This window comes from Loxodonta africana, chromosome 1 (genome assembly GCF_030014295.1).
Source record: "Loxodonta africana isolate mLoxAfr1 chromosome 1, mLoxAfr1.hap2, whole genome shotgun sequence".
Classification (NCBI taxonomy): domain Eukaryota; kingdom Metazoa; phylum Chordata; class Mammalia; order Proboscidea; family Elephantidae; genus Loxodonta; species Loxodonta africana.
Genome location: NC_087342.1, coordinates 12,348,229 through 12,372,142, shown reverse-complemented (window position 1 = coordinate 12,372,142; position 23,914 = coordinate 12,348,229). Strand labels below are relative to the sequence as shown.

Genomic DNA, 23,914 nt, shown 5'->3' with positions numbered 1-23,914 from the left:
CTGTAAGCTGGAGGTCCGGAAGTGTGATCATGACAAAGCAAACCAGGCACATTTGGCTGGCAAGTATATGTTCTAGCTGTCTTGGCTGAAAACAAATTAGTAAGACACCCCAAAACAGCAATCCAAGGACTCTATAGGTGAACAGAGATTTGTGCAGTATATTCTTCCTAAAGACACCTGCATTCTTACTTAGGATGGAATATATCTTAAAACTACAGTACATTATTATATTCTGAGTTCCTGAAGAATAAGGACGGAGTCATTAATCTTTTTTATTGTCACAACATCTAAACAAGTACCAAGCCCTTGACAGACATTCAATGAATGTTGAATATGAACAATTTCTGAGCACCGGCAACAAGTTAAACATGGCTTTCACAATCTTTATACCTGAGTTCTATACTTTTAAAATTAAAACTTTTTCTCATTAAATTGAACACCATTACTAATTTTTAAACTTTAATTTCTGCCCAGTCCCTTATTCCATACCCCAAGGAAGACTATTAAAGTACTAGGCAACTCTTAAGCTTATGAATTATCCTTGCCTCTAAACAACTATTGAATTTTTTTTACACTAAATAACTATTGAATACATCCTATCATCTCCGTGTTCATTCCACTGTTACCACCCAACTTCAGAACCCAATCATCATCTCACCTAGACCACTGTTATCCTTCTCCCTATTCTCCTTCCAGTTTTGTTCCCCACTCTGTTCTGATTATAGTGTTCCCATGCTTAAAAATCTTTATATATTCAGGATAAAAGCCATATTCCATAAACCTGTAGACGGGCTCCTCCATGATCTTCTCATCTCTTTTTCAATATTCTCAATCTGCTATTCCTCACAATCGAACCACATGGAATTACTTGTAGTTGGTTTGTATGACTGACTGAAGATAGTCAACCAAAAGACACACAACAAAATAAAGGTGAGTGCATACCTCATTTGAGAATAAGGGTCAAGAAAGGACTCTAACCCATACAACAAGTGAATGAGAAGAAAACTTCAACATAGGGGAATGAAGATGGAATAACAATGTGCAAAGGAAGGAACCTGGCTATTTATATATACTTACCTTTAGCTAGGTAAAGAATGTGTAATGAACGTGGTATATATGAGAATGTGTAATGTAAGAGCTCAATAAAGATTCTTGACATGAAGATATTCTGCAGTGTGTCCACTATCATGGCAAAGCCTGGGTGTTTGGTAGAGGAGGAAGAGGAGGGAAGTGGGAAGGAGGAGGGCTAGATCTTACTGTTAAGGGACAATAAAAGTATTCTAAAAGCCTCATTTGATGGAGGTGGGCAGGGGAACAGTGGATAAACAGAATTTTCATATAAGAATACAGAATTATATGCCTGACTATGAACACCAGGAAAAGAAAGTAATCAGGAATAGAATGGAAAAGTGCAACAGTGCTCCCAAAATTAACAAGGGGGAAAGAGAGAGGGACAAGTTTGATGAAACTAGTAAAGAAGAAATAAAGAATTAAAATAACTAATAAACATACTATAAGTTGAAAGAAATAAAAAGTCAGTATACCAACTTTGAACTAAATGTGAATAGAAAAAAATTATCCTGGTAAGAATAGAAAAGCTGGAGGAGAGAAAAGTTTTAACTTTGACTGAAATTTAAATTTTAATCATTGTAGAAATTTAAACATTTTAATCACTGAAATTCATTCATCTATTCATTCATTCAATAAATATGTATTAAGCAGTAGGCATAGTACTAGAAGTAGAGGCTGCAGAAGGGAACAAAGAAAGCAGAATTTATGCCCTAACGCAGTTTACATGAGACAGACAACAAACGAGGTAAGATAAATAAACTACATAGTACCTTAGACAGTAATAAGTACTAAGGAGAAAAACATTAAGCTGGATGTGTGTTGGGGGTACAGGTTGCAATTTTACATATAGCGCCCAGGGAAAGAGGCACTAAAGAAGTGATGTTTGAATAAATATCTAAAGGAAGTAGTGGAGCTGACCCTGTATATGCAGGGAGAAAGAGAACATTATAGGAAGAAGAAACAGCAAATGTAAAGGCCTGAAGTGATACAATAGGAGGCCAGTGTGGCTGCAGCAGAGTGAGTGAGGAAGACAGTAGTAGTGCATGAGGTCAGAGAAGTAATGGGTGACAGTGGGGCATGCAGGGCCTTGAAGATCATAGTAAGTTGGGTGTTACTGAGTGAGATGGCAGAGAGTTGTGAGCAAAAGAGTGACATGATGTGACTTGCATCTTTATGGAATCATCCTGGCTACTGCATTAAGAATAGACTGGAGGAACCAAAGGCATAAGTGGGGAGACCTGTTGGGATATAACTGCAATAATCTCAGAAAGAAATTGCGGTGGTTTGTACCAAGACACTGGTGAGAAGTGAGCCAAGAGAATCTGCCAATAGAAGCAACGTGGAGTTTGACAGAGAGAGAGAGGGCAAGGGTTTGGGCTTGAGGAATACAGACGCTATTTACTAAGAAGAAAAAGACTGCAGGAGTAGGTTTGGGGATAGGGAGCTCAGTTTTAAGAAACTTTTTAGTCATCCAAGTGGAGAATCAGGCAGTTGAGCAGAAGGATCCGGAGTTCAGGAAATCAGGCTGGGCTAGAGATATAAGTTGAGGAATAATCAGCATCTAGATAGTATTGCTATGGACTGAACTCTGTCTCCCAAAAATGTGTGTCAACTTGGCTAGTCCATTATTCCCAGTACTGTGTGACTGTCCACCATCTTGTCATCAGATACAATTTTCCTATGTATTGTAAGCCCTACCTCTACGATGTTAATGAGACAGGATTAGAGGCAGTTATGTTAATGAGACAGGACTCAGTATACAAGATTAGGTTGCATCTTAAAATCAATCTCTTTTGAGGTCTAAAAGAGAGAAAACCCACCTACCATAAAAGAGAGAAGCGAGCAGAAAGACAGGGGCCTCATAACACCAAGAAAGCAGTGCTGGGAGCAGAGCTCATCCTTTGGACCTAGGGTTCCTGTGCGGGGAAGATCCTGGTTCAGGGGAAGAGTGATGACAAGGACCTTTTTCCAAAGCTGACAGAGAGAGAAAGCCATCCCCTGGAGCTGAATTTGGATTTCCAGCGTAGTGGTTAAGAGCTTGGCTGCTAACCAAAAGGCTGACAGTTTGAACCCACCGGCCACTCCTTGGAAACTCTATGGAGCAGTTCTACGTTGTCCTATAGGGTTGCTATGATTCAGAATCGACTCAATAGCAATGGGCTTTTTTTTTTTTTTTTTAACCTCCTAGAGTGTAAGAGAATAAATTGCTCTTTTCTAAAGCCATCCACATGTGGCATTTCTGTTACAGCAGCACTAGATAACTAAGATAGAATTTGGTACCGAAAGAGTGGGGTGCTGCTCTAACAGATACCTAAAATGTGGAAGCACTTTTGAAACTGTGAATGGTTAGAGGCTAGGAGAGTTTCAAAGTGCCTAACAGTAAAAACCTAGATTGCCTTAAGGAGACTGTTGGTAGAATTATGGACATCAAAGACAAATCTGGTGGGGACTCAGAAGGAAGAGAGGAGAGCTGTTACATTGGACATAGCGCAGATGGCGAGAAGCAGCAGCAGAGAACAGGCAGCAGCAGAACCAGGAGACCAGGGCAAGACAGCACTGGATCCAACCCACAGAGTAAGAGAGATGAGTGTCTTTGGCAGGAGGCTTCTTGGTGGAGTAGGGTGCCTCCAGGCACTTATCAGTGGAGCCAGGCTTGCTGACTCAAGGAGCACGAGAGCTGAGTGCCTTCTGGGCGAAGTTTACTGGTGGGATGGGGTGCCTCCAGGCACTTATCGGTGGAGCTAAAGAGCTTTGGAACACTTGCCCCAGCAGGGTAAATGCGGGCAGTAAGGCCCAAGGGGCCTAGAGGCCAAGGAACCAGGAAGCAGAGTGTCTCAGTCTCAAAGGGCAGAGTAGCCACCCAGATGGACTAGGTGAATGGGGCTGCCCAAAGCCTAGGGAGCAGAGTTGCCATTTCAGTGGGCCTGGAAGGTGGAGCTAAACCCCAGAGCCAAAGGACCTCTACCCAGACTCCTGAGAGTGTGTCCAACACCGAGAGTCTGGAGGGCAGGGCCATTGCTTAAATGGTCTCAGAGAACAGAGGATTATTTTCAAACCTTGAGAGCTAATGGAATGTGTTCTGCTGACTTGCTTGGTGCCTGTTATCCCTTCTTTCCCTCCAATTTCTCCCATGTGTAATGAAAATGTCTAGCTTGTGTCTGTTCCACCATTTACTTTGGAAGCAGGTGAAGAGTAATTTTTGGAATTTGGACTTGGATTTAAGACTTTTGCTATGGTATACGATGGGGTGAATGTGTTTTACATATGGCAAGGACATGAATTTTTGGGGGCCAAAGTATGGAATGTATTGGATTGAATCGTGTCCCCACAAAATGTGTGCCAACTTGGGTAGTCCATGATTCCCAGTATTGTGTGATTGCCCACCATTTTGTCATCTGATATGATTTTCCTATGTGTTGTAAATCCTACCTTTATGATGCTAATGAGACAGGGGTAGAGGCAGTTATGCTAAAGAGGCAGGACTCAATCTACAAGATTACCTTGTGTCTTAAATCAATCTCTTTTGAGATATAAAAGGAAGGAATGAGCAGAGAGATGGGGGACCTCATGCCACCAAGAAAGCAGAAGCTGGGAGCAGAGTGCATCCTTTGGACCTGGGGTTCCTGTGTTGATAAGCTCCTAGTTCAGGGGAAGACTGATGACAAGTACCTTCCTCCAGAGCCGACAGAGAGAAAAAGCCTGCCCCTGGGTCTGGCACCCTGAATTCGGACTTCTAGCCTCCTAGACTTAAATAAATTTCTCTTTGTTAAAGCCATCCACTTGCGGTATTTCTGTTATGCAGCACTAGATAACTAAGACAAGTATTTAAACCATATATGAGTTGCCACAGGAGCGAATGTAGACAGAAAGGAAAGGAAGCCTAAGACTGAACCATGAAATCCTCCAAAACTTAAAGGTCAGAAAATCAAGGATATATCAGCAGAAAAGTATGATTTCAGGCAGCATTAACGCCTACATGAGGGTGGTGATGAGGAAATTTGAGTAAGATCAATCAACCTGGCTGTGTGTTTTTCTCTAGCCCCACTCAGCTACACAGGTATAGGGGGCAAACAGGCAAAAAGTGGGATTTAACCAGGGATGTTATTTAGTCAAGAGAGAATGATGAATTGATAGAAGACCAAGGTAGGTGAAATAGTGAATAAATTAATTTCCTATGAAATTATAGCTACAGAGCCCTGGCTGCTAATCAAAAGATCAGCAGTTCGAATCTACCAGTTGCTCTTTAGAAACTCTATGGGGCAGTTCTGCCCTGTCCTACAAGGTCTCTATGAGTCAGAATCGACTCGACAACAATGGGTTTGGTTTTGGTATATACTAAAATATGTATTGTGCATATATAGTTTGAAAAAAGGATACAGGTGAAAAGAAACAAACTTGTTTAGATATGCACATACACACATCGGTATGTCTGTATCAGATAATATAGTTTTACATGCTCACAACACTTTATAAAATTAACATAATTTGACTACAAATAAATTTTAACAAAGTTTTCAAAGTAGAGGTTTTATAAGATACATTCTCTAATCACATGCCAATAAAATTAGAAACAAATGGCATAAACCTAACCAAAAGTTTGAAAAATAAGACTAGCAGTAATTGATGACATTACGTGAAATTAAAAAAAATACAATTAACTTTAGATGTAAAGACCTTCGATTTTCTAAAACGATGTAGCATTCTATAACAAACTGAAAACCAAAACGCCACTTTCATGCCATTTTCCATAGGCCATATTTATAATACCAGATTGTATGTAAGCAATATTACATTTGAAAGAGAACTGTAAAAAGCCATAAGCCATGGAGTCAACAAAATCCTCTGTTTTCACTGACACAACATTAAGCTATCTTGCTTCTCAGAGCTAAATCCTCAAGAAATTCATGTCCTCCTTTGTCAAGAAGGGAATCAGAAAAATCAACTTAAAAAACAACTTCTGAAGTCTATATATTTTTAAAAAAATAATTTCTACTAGTGGGCACAGACCTCCTAGTAAACTTAGTAAGTCACTAATGAAACCTGGCCTGAAGGATCAATAATCAGGTGTTCATTTGGTCATCCTATCAGGACTTTAGGGGTTACCCTTTTGTGTTAACCATCCCAGAACACTAGTTTTTTTGTGTGTGTGTGCTTTGGGTGTAAGTTTACGGAGCAAAAAACCCACTGCCATCAAGTTGATTCTGCTCATAGTAACCCTACAGAAAAGAGTAGAATTGCCCCATAAGGTTTGCAAGGCTGTAAATCTTTATGGGAGCAGACTGCCACATCTTTCTTCTGAAGAGGCTGCTGGGTTTGAACTGGCGACCTTTGGCTAGCAGCCGAGCTTTTAACCAGTGTGCCACCAGTGCTCCTTACATGCCCAGCAGAAAAAAATACTTGCACTTTACAGGTAGTAGTTTGAATAATTCTCTTTCTAGCTGTCTAAAAGAGTTATATAGTTCAAATTTCTTTGCATTTCACATTAGCCCTTCCTTATTTGATTCTTAAATATCTTTCCATATTCCACCATATCTCCACATGCACCCTTCCTGACCTAGCCACAGTGATTTATTATACTTCTTCAAATATAACAGACTTTCTTTTGTTGTTGTATCTTAGACTATGTCTTTTTTTTCTCTACCCAAAATGCTCTTCCCTCTCTCCTTCACCTGGGTAACATCAACTCATCTTCAAGACTCAGTTCAAGCATTACCTCTTTTTGGAAGCATATCCTGAAATCTTCCCCCCTCCCATGTCTATGTTGTCTCTTTTTTTGTGTTCCCATAATATTCTACGTCTATCTTTAATGATAGCTGTTATATTTCTGTATTTTAATCAGCTATTTTCTCTCTTCTACCATTAAATGGTAATTCATTTTAGGACACTGATCACGTATAGTATACTTCTGTAATCTCAGTAACTACCTAGCACAGGGCTTACCACACACAAGGTACTTGTGTACATGGTTGGTCAGTCTCTCTCTTCTTCATGGACACATACACACATTCACAATAATGAGGCATATTCTTTTTGAACATATCTCTGGTGGGTTTGTGGAGAGAGTACTTATTCTCAAAAGAATTCTTTACTATTTCAGAAATTTACAATTTCCATACTTGAAAATTACCTCCTATAGATGTCATTGGCAAATCTACTGCAAAAAGCCTCTTCAAAGTATGAAATCACCACTTGTCTATTAGTCTGCAGTACTATGGTGGCTTGTATGTTCCTGTGATACTGGAAGCTATGCCACCATTATTTCAAATACCAGCAGGGTCACCCATGGTGGGCAGGTTTCAGCAGAGCTTACCAACTAAGAGACTAGGAGGAAGGACCTGGCGGTCTGCTTCTGTAAAAATTGCCAGTGAAAACCTTCTGAATAGCAGTGGAACATTGTTTGCTATAGTACCAGTTGGAAGGCAGTCAAAATATGACTGGGGAAGAGCTGCTTCCTCAAAGAAGAGTCAACCTTAATGATGTAGATGGAGTAAAGCTTTCGAGATCTTCATTTGCTGATGTGGCAGGACTCAAAATGAGAAGAAACAGCTGCAAACATCCATTAATAATTGGAACACAGAATTATGAAGTGTGAATCTAGAAAAAGTGGAAGTTGTCAAAAATGAAATGGAATGTATAAAGATCGATATCCTAGGCATTAGTGAGCTGAAATGGACTGGTACTGGCTAATTTAAATCAGACAATCACACGGTCTACTATGCCAAGAATGACAACTTGAAGAGGGATGGCTTTGGCATTCATTGTCAAAAACAACATTTCAAGATCTATCCTGAAGTACAACGCTGTCAGTCATAGGATAATATCCACATGCCTACAAGTAAGACCAGTTAATACAACTATTATTCAAATTTACGCACCAATCGCTAATACCAAACATGAAGAAACTGAAAGATTTTACCAACTTCTGCAGTCTGAAATAGATCAGACATGCAATTAAGATGCATTGATAATTATTGATGATTGAAATGCAAAGGCTTGAAACAAAGAGGAAGGATGGGTAGTTGGAAAATATAGCCTTTGTGATAGAAACAACCTTGGAGATTGCACCATAGAATTCTGCAAGACCAGTGATTTATTCATTGCAAATGCCTTTTTTCAACAACATAAATGGCGAATATACACGTGGACCTCACAGGATGGTATACACAGGAATCAAATCGACTACACCTGTGAAGAGAGACAATGAGGAAGCTTAATATGGTCAGTCAGAACAAGGCCAGGGGCCGACTGCAGAACAGACCATCCGTTGCTCATATGCAAGTTCAAGTTGAAGCTGAAGAAAATCGAAACAAGTCCATGAGAGCCAAAGTATGACCTTGAGTATATCCGACCTGAATTTAGAGACCATCGCGAGAACAGATTTAACATACCGAATGCTAATGACTGAAGACCAAACGAGTTGCGGGATTACATCAAGGACATTATACATGAAGAAAGCAAAAGGTCATTAAAAAGACAGGAAAGAAAGAAAAGACCAAAATGGACGTCAGAGGAGACTCTGAAGCTTGCTCTTGTTAAAGTGAATGGAAGAAATGACAAAAGAGATGAACAGAAGATTTCAAATGGCAGTTCAAAAAGACAAAGTATTATAGTGAAATGTGCAAAGACCTGGAGTTAGAAAATCAAAAGGGAAGGAAATGCTTGGCATTTCTCAAGCTGAAAGAGCTAAAGAAAGAATTCAAGTCTCAACTTGCAATATTGAGGGATTCTATGGACTGAAAGCAGAGAATATGAGAAAGATGTTTACCTATGTTTTATTGACTATGCAAAGCCATTCAACTGTGTGGATCATAACAAATTATGGATAATATTGGGAAGAAAGGGAATTCTAGAACACTTAATTGTACATAGACCAAGAGGCAGTTGTTCGAACAGAACAAGAGGAGACTGCGTAGTTTAAAATCAGGAAAGGTATTTGTCAGTTGTATCCTTTTACCATACTTACTCATTGTCTTGCCGAGTAAATAATCCAAGAAGCTTGACTATGTGAAGAAGAACACAGCATCAGGATTGAAGGAAGACTCATTAACTACCTATGCTATGCAGATGACACACCCTTGCTTGCTGAAAGTGAAGACTTGAAGCACTTACTGATCAAGATCAAAGACTACAGCCTTCAGTATGGGCTGTACCTCAACATAAAGAAAACAAAAATCCTCACAACTGGCCCAATAAACAACATCATGATAAACACAGAAAATGTTGAAGTTGTCAAGGATTTCATTTTACTTGTGTCCATAATCAACGCCCATGGAAGCAGCAGTCAAGAAATCAAATGACATATTGCATTGGACAAATCTGCTGCAAAGACCTCTTTAAAGTGCTCAAAAGCAAAGATGTCACTTTGGGGACTTAGGTACACCTGACCCAAGCCTTAGAATTTTCAATCACTTCATAGGCATGGGAAAGTTGAACAACGAATAAGGAAGACTGAAGAAGAATCGACACCTTTGAATTATGGTGTTGGCAAATAATATTGAATATACCATGGACTGCCAGAAGAATGAACAAATCTGTCTTGGAAGACGTACAGCCAGAATGTTCCTTACAAACAAGGATGGTGAGACTTCATCTCATATACTTTGGACATGTTATCAGGTGGGACCAGTCCCTGGAGAAGGACATCATGCTTGGAAAAGGGTCAGCAAAAGAAAGGAAGAACCTCAACAAGATGGACTGACACAGCGGCTGCAACAATGGCCTCAAGCATAACGATCGTGAGGATGGTGCAGGACTGGGCAATGTTTGCTTCTCTTGACACAGGGTTGCTTTGAGTTGGAACCTACTAGGCAGCACTTTAACAACAACATAGTTGTCATTCCTTTAAGAGAGGTATCCAGTTGAGAACTTAGTCAAAGACATGGTGGATTGTAATACTTGATTAAAGCAGGCTATGAATGAATGAGTTTATCAATAAATGTAAGAATGTCCATCTGCTTGAAGTAGAACATCAATGCAAAGGATAAGGATGGGGGAGTTGCGATTTGAGAAAACAATATTCTACGTGGCAAAGGAAGAATCTGACTAACATTTTCTGATCACAACACTGATCAATAATACTATAATCTGAAACCGGGGCTAGAGGTGCCTATTCTCAATTAAGGCTTTTCAACTACATAAAGTTAAGTGGCTGGTTTAGATTTTTCTTTAATAAACATCATAAAGCAAAGAAAACCCAAACCAAACCAACCCCGTTGCCATCGAGTTGATTCCGACTCATAGCGACCCTATAGGAGAGTAGAACTGCCCCATAGAGTTTCCAAGGAGCACCTGGTGGATTTGAACTGCCAACCTTTTGGTTAGCAGCTGTAGCACTTAACCACTACGCCACCAGGGTTTCCAAAGCAAAGAAGGCTTAGGTTATTGGATAGTAAATAGCCAAACTATCACAAAGAGACCAGAATCTGAACACTTTTTCATAATCAAATAATACAAAGGGTTACTTATCCACAACACCTCATAGTGAATTGCTTTTTCATTTCTTTCAGTTCCTAAGGGAGTAAATGAAAAATATTCAGTAAAAAGCCCTTACAAATTTAATTGTTGTTGTTAGTAGCTGTCGAGTCAATTCTGACTCATGGTGACCTCACTTGTGCAGTGCGCAAGTGCTCCATAGGATCTTCAAGGCTGGGATCTTTCAGAAGCAGGTCTCCATGCCTGTCTTCCAAGGCACTTCTGTGTGGGTCCGAACTACCAGCTTTTGGGTAGTAATCAAGCACTTAACAGTTGTGCCACCCAGGAACTCTGATAAACTTAATTAGCCTTAGAGAAAACCTTCAAAAGCAACCACTGATACAGTGCTATAGCAGGGTCTCAATAAATGATGCTGATTGATAAAAATAAGAAAAAGATGGTAGACTAGAGGATAGAGCCCTTACCTGGTATAACTCTAATCATGACAAGTCATCTCAACAACACATACAAGAGAATGTGGATGGACCAGCACTATTATTACTACAAAAATTAAACAGTAAATCTCAAAAACTCATACTCCAGTGTCTTCCTCATGTTACAGTCTTTGTTTTCTCTAAGAATATACTAAGTCAATGTAAAAGAAAAAAGAAACAAGTTGGATATCAAGAAATTTCTAACTCAAGGACTGAGAAAAGTAAACAACAAAGAACTTTATTTTTATGCAAGTAGTATTTGGTAGTATTACTTGGGCACATCTGGAAATACAGAATGGACAAACAAAAAAACAGACAAGACTTTTTTCATTAAAGCCTCCTTGACCGAGTCTCTTTCTTTTCCAACCCATTCTCCAAACTACTACCAAAATTCCTCCAAAAAAAAAAGAAAGAAACGTATTTAATCATGTCACTTCTGCTCAAAAACCTCTAATAATTGTCTTAATGTCTATGTAACAAACATAAAAGATTCTTCATAATCTAATAACTACCTACCCAGTCTACTCCTAGAGACGGTTTTTCATTACGCTGCGATATACAACATAAAGTCCCTTATGTCACAAATTCCTTGCAATTTTGCTACATGAATTGGGCAATTATTTTCATTTAACTTTAGTGGGAGCCCTGCAAAAAGATCCTCTTAGTCTAAATATACAGAAATACTCACTTCTATATTTGGTAGGGTTATTGTCACCTGTTCACCTTTGCCAACTTCAAGGTCTCCTTCACAAGAAGTATCAATAGAAGCAGGTTTGAAGTCATCTAAAAACAAATACAAATACTGATTTTTATAAAATGGAATGATACTTAGATGTCAAAAATATAAGCATGTTTCAGAGTGATAAATCACTGTTAATAAAAACCGGTAGTTAAAATAGTTTAGAAGAGTCTTCGCACACTGCAAATGAACAAAAACTACAATCCAGTTTACTTCTGTATGTGTAATTTTGAGAAAAATACTTCTCAGAATACTGTTTAGATCAAGATGCACCAGACAAAGATATTCCACTGCTAAAACCCTAAATAAAGGCCTGTTTTTTTCCCCAACTTCCTGAGATACCGATACAGAACATTTTCAATTTTCAGTCTTTTTTTCCCATTTTTTCTAAAGCCTTTGGTGTTCACTACCACTCATGTGCTGTTCTAGCAAAGTACAAAATAAATGAATACACAGCAAATACATATTAATGGAGAAACTTAAGAAGAAGCAATCTTACCTCATTTAACAGCTTAAGTTTTTTTCATTTTTTTTTTTTTTAAATCATGCTTTAGGTGAAAGTTTACAGCTCAATTTCTCAATGAAAAATTTATACACATGTTGTTTTGTGACATTGGTTACAATCCCCACAATATGAAAGCACTCTCCCCCTTTCTACCCCAGGTTCTCCGTGTCCATTTGTCCAGTTTTCCTGTCCTTTCCTGCCTTCTCGTTTTGCTTTTAGGCAGGAGTTGCCCATTTGGTCTTGTATATTTTATTGAACTAACAAGCACATTCCTCACGTGTTATTGTTTGTTTTATAGGCCTGTCTAATCTTTGTCCGAAAAGCGGGCTTCGGGAGTAGTTTCAGTGTTGAGTTAGCAGTGTCCAGGGGCCATAGTTCCAGGGGTTCCTCCAGTCTCTGTCAGACCAGTAAGTCTGGTCTTTTTTTGTGTGTGTGAATTTGAATTGTTATTCATTTTTCACCCGTTCTGTCCAGAATTCTCTGTTGCGATTCCTGTGGTCAGTGTTGGTGGCTGGACACCATCTAGTTCCTCCAAGGTAAGGCTGATGGAGGCTCTGGTACATGTGGTCCTTTAGTCTTTGTGTTAATACGTATTTTCCTTGTGTCTTTGGTTTTCTTCAACAGATGTATTTTGGATGGCCTCCACAAGCTTTTAAGACCCCAGATGCTACTCACCAAAGTAGGATGTAGAACATTTTCTTTATGAACTATGTTATGCCAAGTGACCTAGATGTCCCCCAAGACTATGGTCCCCAGCCCTTAAGCCCAGCAACCTGATCCCTCAAGGTGTTTGGATGAGTCTAGGAAACTTCTATACCTTTGCCTTAGTCAAGTTGTGATTTAACAGCTTAAGTTTTTATGAACCTATACACTAAAGGATACTTAAATTTAATATAATTTGCCACTAAGAGAGAATTTAAAATAAGTTTTAATTTTGAGCTAAATCAAAGCTCAAATGATGTTATTAAAAGGAATTTAAGATGTTTGAGGTACTTCACATACCTAACAAACTTAAGAACCTCTAAGACATGAAAGTTCCTTAAAGATATTTCAAACTGATATATCAATGACTGATAATAAATCCAATAGAAAATTCCTCACGCTCTATTATTTTTTCTAAGCTAATTACTTATTGAAATATAGTATACATGCAAAATAGAGCACAAATCATAAGCTCGATAAATCTTCACAAAGTGACATGTGTTCAAACAGCGATCAGCTCAAGAAATAGAACATTACCATTATCCAGAGGCCCCTCCCAATTATTACCCCCTGCCCCATAGAAACTATGGTGGCATGGTGGTTAAGAGCTATGGCTGCTAACCAAAAGGCTGGCAGTTTAAATCCACCAGACGCTCCTTGGAAACCCTACAGGGCAGTTCTACTCTCTCCGATAGGGTCATTATGAGTTGGAATTGACTTGATGGCAACATTTCTTCTTTTTTATTGGGAACTAGAAATTGAATGAGAGTAGTTATAGAGGACATCCTTGTCAGGTTCCCAGTCTCAAGGGGAATGCTTTCAGTCTCTCTCCATTTAGAATGTTGGCTGATGGCTTTGTATAAATGCCCTTTATTATGTCGAGGAATTTCCTTTCTATTCCTATTTTGCTGAGAGTTTTTATCAGGAATGGGTGTTGGACTTTGTCAAATGCCTTTTCTGTGTGGATTGATAAGATCATGTGGTTCTTTTGTTTTATTTATATGGTGGATTACGTTGATTAATTTTCTAATGTTAAACCATCCTTGCCTACCTGGTATGAATCCCACTTGGTTGCGATGTATTATTTTACTGATACGCTGTTGAATTCTATTGGTTCGAATTTTGCATCTATGTGCATGAGATATTGGCCTGTAGTTTTCTTTTTGTGTAGTGTCTTTGCTTGGCTTTGGTACCAGGGTTATGCCGGCTTCATAGAATAAGCTCAGGAGCATGCCTTCCTTTTCTGTGCTCTGAAATAGCCTGAGTAGTGTCACGGATTGAATTATGTCCCCCCAAAATATGTGTCAACTTGGCTAGGCCATGATTCTTAGTATCGTGTGATTGTCCCCCATTTTGTCATCTGATGTGATTTTCCCATGTGTTGTAAATCCTATCTCTATGATGTTAATGAGGCAGGATTAAAGGCAGTTCCTTAACAAGGCAGGACTCAATCTACAAGATTAGGTTGGTCTTAAATCAATCTCGTTTGAGATACAAAAGAGAGAAGCAAGCAGAGAGACAGGGGAACTCATACCACGAAGAAACAAGAGCCAGAAGACTAGTGTGTCCTTCGGATCCAGGGTAAGACTGATGACAAGGACCTTTCCCCAGAGCCGACAGAGAGAAAAAGCCTTTCCCTGGAGCTGGCGCCCTGAATTCAGACTTCTAGCCTCCTAGGCTGTGCCAGAATAAATTTCTCTTTGTTAAAACCAACCACTTTTGATATTTCTAACTGCACTAGATAACTAAGACAAGTAGTATTGGTGTTAGCTCTTTTCTGAAAGTTTGGTAGAATTCTCCAATGAAGCTGTTTGGGCCAGGGCTTTTTTGTTGAGAATTTTTTTATTACCTCTTCAATCTTTTCTTCTGTTATGGGTTTTTCTATCTTAAATTGTGTTAGTTTAGGTAGGCAGTGTGTTTCTAGAAATTCGTCCATTTCTTCTAGGTTTTCAAATTTGAGTACAATTTTTCTTGGCATTCTGTTACGATCCTTTTTATTTCAGTTGGGTCTGTTGTGGTATCACATGTCTCATTTCTTATTCAGGTTATTTGCTTCCTCTCCTGTTTTTCTTTAGTCAGTTTGACCAGTGGTTTACTAATTTTGTTGGTCTTTTCAAAGAGCCAACTTTTGGTCTTGTTGATTCTATTGTTTTTCTATTCTCTATTTCATTTATTACTGCTCTAATTTTTATTTCCTTTTTCTGGTACCTGATGGCTTCTTTTGCTGCTCTCTTTGTTCGAGTTGTAGAGTTAATGTGTTATTCTGGTCCTTTCTTCTTTTTTTTGATGTGTGCATTTGTTGCTATAAATTTGCTTCTAAGCACTGCTTTTGCTGGGTCTCAAAGGTTTTGGTGAGATGTGTTTTCATTCTCATTTGATTCTACAAATTTTATTCCATGTTTGATTTCTTCTATTACGCAGTAGTTTTATGCAAAGTATTTGTTCAGTTTCCACGTGTTTTTTTTTTTCCTTGCTGTTTGTTCATGATTTCTACTTTTATGGCATTATGATCAGAAAAGATGCTTTGCATTATTTCAATGTTTTGTATTTTGTTAAGGCTTGCATTGTGGCCTAAAATGTGTTCTATTCTGGAGAATGTTCAATGTGCATTGGAAAAGAATGTATACTTTGCTGCTGTTGGGTGGAGTGTTCTGTATATGTCGAGTTGGTTGATTATGGCAATTAGACATTCCGTATCTTTACTGAGTTTCTTTCTAGATGTTCTGTCCTTCACTGAAAGTAGTGTGTTGAAGTCTCCTATCATTGTGGAACTGTTTTTTTTCAACACTGTCAGAATTTGCTTTATGTATTTTGGAGCCCTGTCATTGGGTGTGTATATATTTATTTTGCTTATGTTCTCCTGGTGTATCGACCCTTTAATCATTATATAGTGTCCTTCCTTATTCTTTAAGGTGGATTTTGCTTTAAAGTCTATTTTATCAGTGATTAATATTAACACTCCTGCTCTTTCTTGGTTACTGTTTGCTTATTCTTTTCCATCTTTTGAGTTTTAGTTTATGTCTTTGTATCTAAGGTGTGTCTCCTGCAGATGGCATATATATAGATCATGTATATATACATGTATTTTATATATATATACATATACACATATACATATGTACGCATAGATACATATATATTCTGCCACTCTTGTCTCTTTGCTGGTGCATTTAGGCTATTTACATTCAGTGTAATTATTGATAGGTTATGAGGTTGCTGCTGTCATTTTGATGTATTTGTGTGTGCATATGTGTGGTGCTGACGGTTTCTTTGCTACATTTACTGTACTGAGTTCTTTTTGTTTATGTATTTTCTTCTCATCTCTTTCATTATTGTTGATTTTGTGTTTGCTGAGTCTTTATGTTTTTCTTCTTTATTTCGATGGGTAGGTTTGTTAGCTTCCTTTGTGGTTACCTTGAAATTTACCTTTATTTTTTTAAGTTTAAACCAGTCTTTTATTTCTTGATATTGCCTTAACTTCCTCGCCCTATGGAAGTTCTATGGCTACACTGTTTATTCCCTCTTTTTTGTTTTCATGTTGTTGTTATTTACATATTGACATCTCTGGTTTCCTATTTTTAATCTTTTAGCTTTGACTTGTTTTTGAGAATTCCCTATCTGGGTTGGTATCTGGTTGCTCTGTCTTGCATCCTAGTTTTGGATTGTTGTCTGATGTTCTTGGTTTTCTAACTGGAGACTTCCCTTTAATATTTCTTAGAATTTTGGTCCTCCCACGTGTCTGTCAGTTTGTCATACTGTGGGGGCTTGTGTGTTGCTGTGATGCTAGAAGCTATGCCACCGGTATTCAGATACCAGCAGGGTCACCCATGGAGGACAGGTTTCAGCTGAGCTTCCAGACCAAGACAGATTAGGAAGAAGGACCCAACAGTCTACTTCTGAAAAGAATTAGCCAGGGAAAACCTTATGAATAGCAGCGGAACACTGTCTGATATAGTGCTGGAAGATGAGCCCCCCAGGTTGGAAGGCACTCAAAAGATGACTGGGGAAGAGCTGCCTCCTCAAAGTAGAGTCGATCTTAATGACGTGGGTGGAGTAAAGCTTTCGGGACCTTCATTTGTTGATGTGGCATGACTCAAAATGAGAAGAAACAGCTGCAAACATCCATTAGTAATCGGAACCTGGAATGTACGAAGTATGAATCTAGGAAAATCGGAAATTGTCAAAAACGAAATGGAACGCATAAACATCGATATTCTAGGCATTAATGAGCAGAAATGGGCTGGTATTGGCCATTGTGAATCAGACGATCATATAGTCTACTATGCTGGGAATGACAACTCAAAGAGGAATGGCATTGCTTTCATCATCAAAAAGAACATTTCAAGACCTATCCTGAAGTACAACGCTGTCACAACGCTGTCAGTAACAGGATAATATCCATACGCCTACAAGGAAGACCAGTTAGTACGACTATTACTCAAATTTACACACCAACCACTAAGACCAAAGATGAAGAAATTGAAGATTTTTATCAGCTTCTGCAGTCTGAAGTTGATTGAACGTGCAAGCAGGATGCATTGATAATTACTGGTGATTGGAATGTGGAAGTTAGAAACAAAGAAGAAGCATTGGTAATTGGAAAATATGGCCTTGGTGACAGAAACAATGCTGGAGATCCAATGATAGAATTCTGCAAGACCAACAACTTCTTCATGGCAAATACCTTCTTTCACCAACAGCAATGGAAGCTATACACATGGACTTTGCCAGATGGAACACACAGGAATCAAATTGACTATATCTGTGGAAAGAGACAATGGAAAAGCTCAATGTCATCAGTCAGAACAAGGCCAGGGGCCGACTGTGGAACAGACCATCAATTGCTCATATGCAAGTTCAAGCTGAAACTGAAGAAAATCAGAGCAAGTCCACGAGACCCAAAATATGACCTTGAGTATATCCCCCCCAAATTTAGAGACCATCTCAAGAATAGATTTGATGCATTGAACACTAGTGACTGAAGACCAGACGAGTTGTGGAATGACATCAAGGACATCATACATGAAGAAAGCAAGAGGTCACTGAAAAGACAGGAATGAAAGAAAAGACCAAAATGGATGGCAGAGGAGACTCTGAAACTTGCTCACAAGTGTCGAGCAGCTAAAGCAAAAGGAAGAAACAGTCAAGGAAAAGAACTCAAGATTTCAAAGGGCAGCTCGAGAAGACAAACTATTGTGATGACATGTGCAAACGGCTGGAGACAGAAAACCCAAAGGGAAGAACACACTTGGCATTTCTCAAACTGAAAGAACTGAGGAAAAAATTCAAGCCTTAAGTTACAATAGTGAAGGATTCTATGGGGAAAATATTAAATGACACAGAAAGCATCAAAAGATGGAAGGAATACACAAGGTCATTATACCAAAAAGAATTATTTGAGGTTCAGCCATTTCAAGAGGTAGCATATGACCAGGAATCGATGGTACTAAAGGAAGAAGTACAAGCTGTCTGAAGGCATTGGCGAAAAACAAAGCTCCAGGAATTGACGGAATATCAACTGAGATGTTTCAACAAACAGATGCAGTGCTGGAGGTACTCACTCGTCTATGCCAAGAAATATGGAAGACAGCTTCCTGGCCAACCGAGTAGAAGAGATCCATATTTATGCCTATTCCCAAGAAAGATGATCCAACTGAATGTGGAAATTGTAGAACAATATCATTAATATCGCACGCAAGCAAAATTTTGCTGAAGATCATTCAAAAATGGCTGCAGCAATATATCAACAGGGAACTGCCAGAAATTCAGGCCAGTTTCAGAAGAGGGTGTGGAACCAGGGATATCGTTGCTGATGTCAGATGGGTCCTGGCTGAAAGCAGAGAATACCAGAAAGATGTTTACCTGTATTTCATTGACCATGCAAAGGCATTCGACTGTGTAGATCATATCAAATTATGGATAATATTGCGGAGAATGGGAATTCCTGAACACTTAATTGTGCTCATTAGGAACCTTTACATAGATCAAGAGGCTGTCGTTCAGTCAGAACAAGGGGATATTGTTTGGTTTAAAGTCAGCAAAGGTGTGTGTCAGGGTTGTATCCTTTCACCAAACCTATTCAATCTGTATGCTGAGCAAATAATCTGAGAAACTGGACTGTATGAAGAACGGGGCATCAGGATTGGAAGAAGACTCATTAACAACCTGTGTTATGCAGATGACACAACCTTGCTTGCTGAAAGTGAAGAGGACTTGAAGCACTTACTAATGAAGATCAGAGACCACAGCCTTCAGTATGGATTGCACCTCAACATAAAGAAAACAAAAATCCTCACAACTGGACCAATAAGCAGTATCATGATAAGCAGAGAAAAGATTGAAGTTGTCAAGGATTTCATTTTACTTGGATCCACAATCAACAGCCATAGAAGCAGCAGTCAAGAAATAAAAGATGCATTGCATTGGGTAAATCCGCTGCAAAGGACCTCTTTAAAGTGTTGAAGAACAAAGATGTCACCTTGAAGACTAAGGTGTGCCTGACCCAAGCCATGGTATTTTCAACCACCTCATACGCATCTGAAAGCTGGACAATGAATAAAGAAGGCCATATAAGAATTGATGCCTTTGAATTGTGGCATTGACGTAAAATATTGAATATATCACTGACTGCCAAAAGAATGAACAAATCTGTCTTGGAAGGACCGGGCAGTGTTTTATTCTGTTGCAAACAGGGTCACTATGAGTTGGAACGGACTCGGCTGCACCTAACAACAACTACAAAAAGATTATGTGCAATTGCTATGCCTACTTCAACAATAAGAAAAAAATGAGGGCTGAAAACCGTTCTAATGGCTTCTACTGGACTAAGCTGATACTCAAATATCTGGGTTTTTTTTTTTTGTGGGTGCTATTGTTGCTGTTTTATTTTCATTCTTGCAGCTGGATCATTGACCTATTTCACTTATTCTCTTACACTGAAGGCAGAATTCCAGCATTTTGTGAACCTTTATAAATGAAAGGCTTTAGAGCGCTTGCAATGGTGCTTTTCAAAGATTATTTTTTATTTACTTATATTTGTGATTCATGTCCTTAAAAAGAGAGTATATACCCAAGTTATGGGAACAAATATTCTTGAGCAAATTTTTATAATCTTAAACTTAGTAATTTGAAAAATTAATACTATGGACAACAGCCTATAGTGTATAAAGACTACAACATACCTGAGAAGAAAGAGAAAACGAGAGGGGAGACACTGCTTGAAAGAAAGACATGGAGAAACCAGGTAAGAACCATATCATACTTTTGGAAAATGAGATTAAAGAGGCAGAGAAACTGCAGTCAGCACTACCCGCTGTTTCATTGCGAGAAGCTTTGGACCAGAGAGTAAGGTAAAGAAGAATAAACGACGGCACCGTTGAAGATCTTCTGTTCATGAACATCTCCCCCGCTTATTCTACCAATTGGATGTTAATTTTTCTTTTAAATTTTATTTATTTTGTTGTTGTTACTGAGACGATACACAGCAAAATAATTTTTCTTAAAAAAACCTTTAATAAGAATATTTTGCTTACATAAAAATAAGTTCCTACAGTCACAATGTAAGTAAATTTTTGGAGAATGTAAATTTTTGTTAGGAGTTTTGGCTGAAACACAGACCAGTTCAAAGCGAAAACCATAAAGGTCTCTAGACGAGCCAGGGCAGAATGACTTAGAAGCTGGGCAAAGGCGAATAAAGGAAGTGAAAAAAATACCTACTTTGCAATTTGCCACAGAAAAATGATCGGTCACGATTTAATGATCTCAAAGTTTCCTTCCAGCTCTAGAATTAATTCTGAGGGTTATTATGCAAAAAAATGAAATTTTACATACAAAATCATAATACGCAACATTCCTTCCTCTAATCTACATCAGTCAAATACTAAAGCAAGAGTTCCCTTTTCAACCTCAACAACATAAAAGCGAACGACTAAAAACTAGTTGCAAAAGACACAGGAAAACCAAAAGGTAGAAGTCACAGGGAGGTAAATACCTTCCGAATAAAGAATGTAATAACACACTGTCCAATATTTTGATAATATTTGATAACTGACTGAAATCAGAAGTCCCAAGGAAATACAGATTATTGGGATGGTTCAGAACCTCTTCCCAGGAACACACTAAATAAGGACCCTGACCAGCCAGAGGCGAGAAAAAGAGATGATTTCTCCACCAGCCTCAAGGAAGTCCCTTCCCCAGGCACAATGGAGAAGAGCTCGGTTCTTTGCCACCCTGTTAACTGTCACGTTATTATCTGCCTTGCCACCTCTGCCTCAGCCACCCGTCACGTCTCACAGTCCCCTCCGCAGCCCTTCTCCACAAAGTTTCACTTTCCTGCCTGTTGGTCTCAAATTCTTCCGTGGGTTTATGCACACCTGCTGGACTCCAGCTCCTTCTTCCGGCCCCCCTGGAGTCCAGGCAGGGCAGCTGGGTCCCCCACTGTCCAGCAGATTCAGGGGACGGTGGGACCAGAACTCGGAGGGGTTCGTGCGCCCACACCCCCATCCCGGAGGCTCCTTTTTCCCGCGGGTCATACCCACTCACAGCGCACAGTGTGGAAGGCGCAGCGCGGTTGCTTCTCGAAAGTCTCGCCCAACTTGAGAACTCGCTCGCGACTGCCGAAGTGCAAGTGTCCCGCCGCTCCATTCATCATTATCCTCTGCCTCCGACTTTGCCGCCGCCGCCGCCGCCGGGCTCGCTACCATCTGCCACCTCAGCCTCAAGTAGCTCCAGCGGCAGCTGCGAGCGCAGCCACGGCAGGCCCCGCCTTCCGCCTGACGCGCGCGGCCCCAGCGGGCGCTCTCGCGCGCTGATTGGCTGCCTGGCGAAGGGCGCCCCGCCCCCTGGCTCGGAGGCGTCTGGTCCCGCCTCCAGAGCCCATCCCGCGTTGCGACGCACGCTGGCCCGGGAAGGCCGCGCCTCTGAGGCGAGCGGTGGGAGAAGGCCGGGCTGGAGGAACCCGAAGCGAAGTTGAGGTAACGGACCTAAGGGGCTGGCCCGGGGGCGGGGAGAGGACCCGTGGATACCGGGAGGCCCGGAAGCCAGGCTCCTGGGGCAAGTAACCAGGTATGTCGGCGCTCTTAACCGGAGGCTCGGCCTGCTTCAGCCCTTTTTGCTCAATGTTAAAAGGGCCTTTTACCGAGTACTTACTTGTGTGGACTCGACGGAAACGGGTTGTGTGGAAACTGAGGTCCGGGATGGGGCTGTATCTGGGCACAAGGCCTGGTGTCTTGCCCAAGGTCTGGGCGCGCCAAAGGCGGGACTGGAACCCTGAGTAAATGAGCCCGCGGACCCCAGAGCCTCGGTCCTTGAACCTGAGGGCAGACGACGCCGTTACATGAGCAGCCCTTCTCGGACCTCTGTGTTCCTGAGGAAGTGCCTGGTGGAGTTAGGCCTGGGAGAGGAGAAGTGGACGGAGGGAAGAAAGAGGATTCAGAGACGGTAACTGCAGACGTTTGGGATCACTTGTCTTGTTTCGTTTACTTCACAGTGATCCGTGGATGCAGTAACAGGCATCCTATAGGGATAAAAATACGTGACTCCTATAGGATCGAGACTGGGGCTGGAGCTGGTAGTCTGGCAACAGGGTAATAAAAAAATAGCATCCGTAAATTAATAAATAATTGCCACAATGTTTTTTTTCTGTCAGAGCTTATTAATTTAACGGTAAAGATGGGAGAAGTGTTGCTTTGGAGCCAAATTGAAAAGCACCCAAAAGAAACTTTACAAATGGTTGCCAAAACCAAACCAAACCCAGCCCGCTGCCATCCAGTGGATTCCAACTCATAGGGAACCGCTGATCATTCTTCATTGTAGTTATGTAAAGTGAACTCCCTTACTTCCACCACAGCCAAATTGGCCAGTTTATTGCAGGGCTTCCAACTGGTTCCTTCTGGTTTGGACCCCTGCTGATAAAATGCATTTCCATCCCTAACCCCTTGCTGTCCAGTTGATTCTGACTCCTAGCGACCCTATAGGAGAGTAGAACTGCTCCATAGGGTTTCCAAGGAAAGGCTGATGGATTCAGACTGCCTATTCTTTGGTTAGGAGCTGTAGCTCCTAACCACTGTGCCACCAGGGCTCCATTTCCACCCCAGATATACCAAACCACCAAACCCATTGCTGTTGAGTGGATTTCCACTCATAGTGACCCTATGGTATGGAGTAGAACTGCCCCACAGGGTTTCCAAGGAACGGCTGGTGGATTCAAACTGCCGATCTTTTGGTTAGCAGCAGAGCACTTAACCACTGTGCCACCAGGGCTTCACCCCAGATATACTGACTCACACTCTACAGTTGAACAAGATCCCCAGGTGTATAATAAATTTTGAGAACCACTGTTCTACTAGTAGTTCTCAAAATTGGTCCTTAACCAGCAGCATTAGCATTGCCTGGGAACTTGTTAGAAATGCAAATCATCAGGGGTTCCAACAATTTGAAGCCCTGATTTATTGTTCTAGATGAATAGATGAATGTCTCCTTCAGCCTATCTGCTAGTCTAAATTTCTACACTTGTAAGGCCTACGAGTGGTTAAGAGGAAACCCTGGTGGCATAGTGGTTAAGAGGTATGGCCTCGAGCCAAAAGCTCGGCAGTTCGAAACCACCAGGTGCTCCTTGGAAACCCTATGGGGCAGTTCCACCCTGTCCTGTAGGGTTGCTACTAGTCAGAATCAACACACGGCTAATGGGTTTTGTTTTTCTTGGTTTTAAGACTGTACCTGAGTGCTCAGGTTCTGGAGCCAGAATTTCTGAGTTTGAACTCTGGCTTCATACCTAGCATTGTGATTTTGTGCAAACTAATTAACTCTCCAAAGTTAAGGCTGCTTATTGTTAAAATCAGGGAAAAAATAATACCTCTTAGAATAGGTGCCTTCATGGCGCAGTGGTTAAGCGCTCATCTGCTAACTGAAAGGTCCGTGGTTCAAACCCACTAGCTGCTCCATGGGAGAAAGATATGGCAGTCTGCTTCCGTAGAGATTACAGTCTCGGAAACT

At 40.3% G+C, this 23,914-nt stretch overlaps 2 protein-coding genes across 5 annotated transcripts in view; one reads left to right on the top strand and one right to left on the bottom strand.

Annotated features, from left to right (window-relative positions):
• EAF2 (ELL associated factor 2) overlaps positions 1-21,657 on the bottom strand; it is a 48,053-nt gene extending 26,396 nt beyond the window's left edge. The window contains exons 1-2 of the mRNA XM_003412831.3: positions 21,464-21,657; positions 11,665-11,759 (exon numbers count right to left, since the gene is read on the bottom strand). Of these exons, the coding sequence (XP_003412879.2) occupies positions 11,665-11,759; positions 21,464-21,572 (204 nt within the window). The 5' untranslated portion in view covers positions 21,573-21,657. The remainder of the gene's footprint in view (positions 1-11,664; positions 11,760-21,463) is intronic.
• Positions 21,658-21,807: 150 nt separating this feature from the next.
• Positions 21,808-23,914, top strand: part of IQCB1 (IQ motif containing B1) — an 86,439-nt gene continuing 84,332 nt past the window's right edge. For 3 of the 4 annotated variants that reach the window (XR_010322359.1, XM_003412969.4, XM_023551743.2), the window contains exon 1: positions 21,808-21,894. The gene's annotated coding sequence lies outside the window, so the exon portion shown is untranslated. Of the gene's footprint in view, positions 21,986-23,914 lie in introns of all 4 variants that reach the window. The other variant, XM_023551742.2, reaches the window with a different exon arrangement.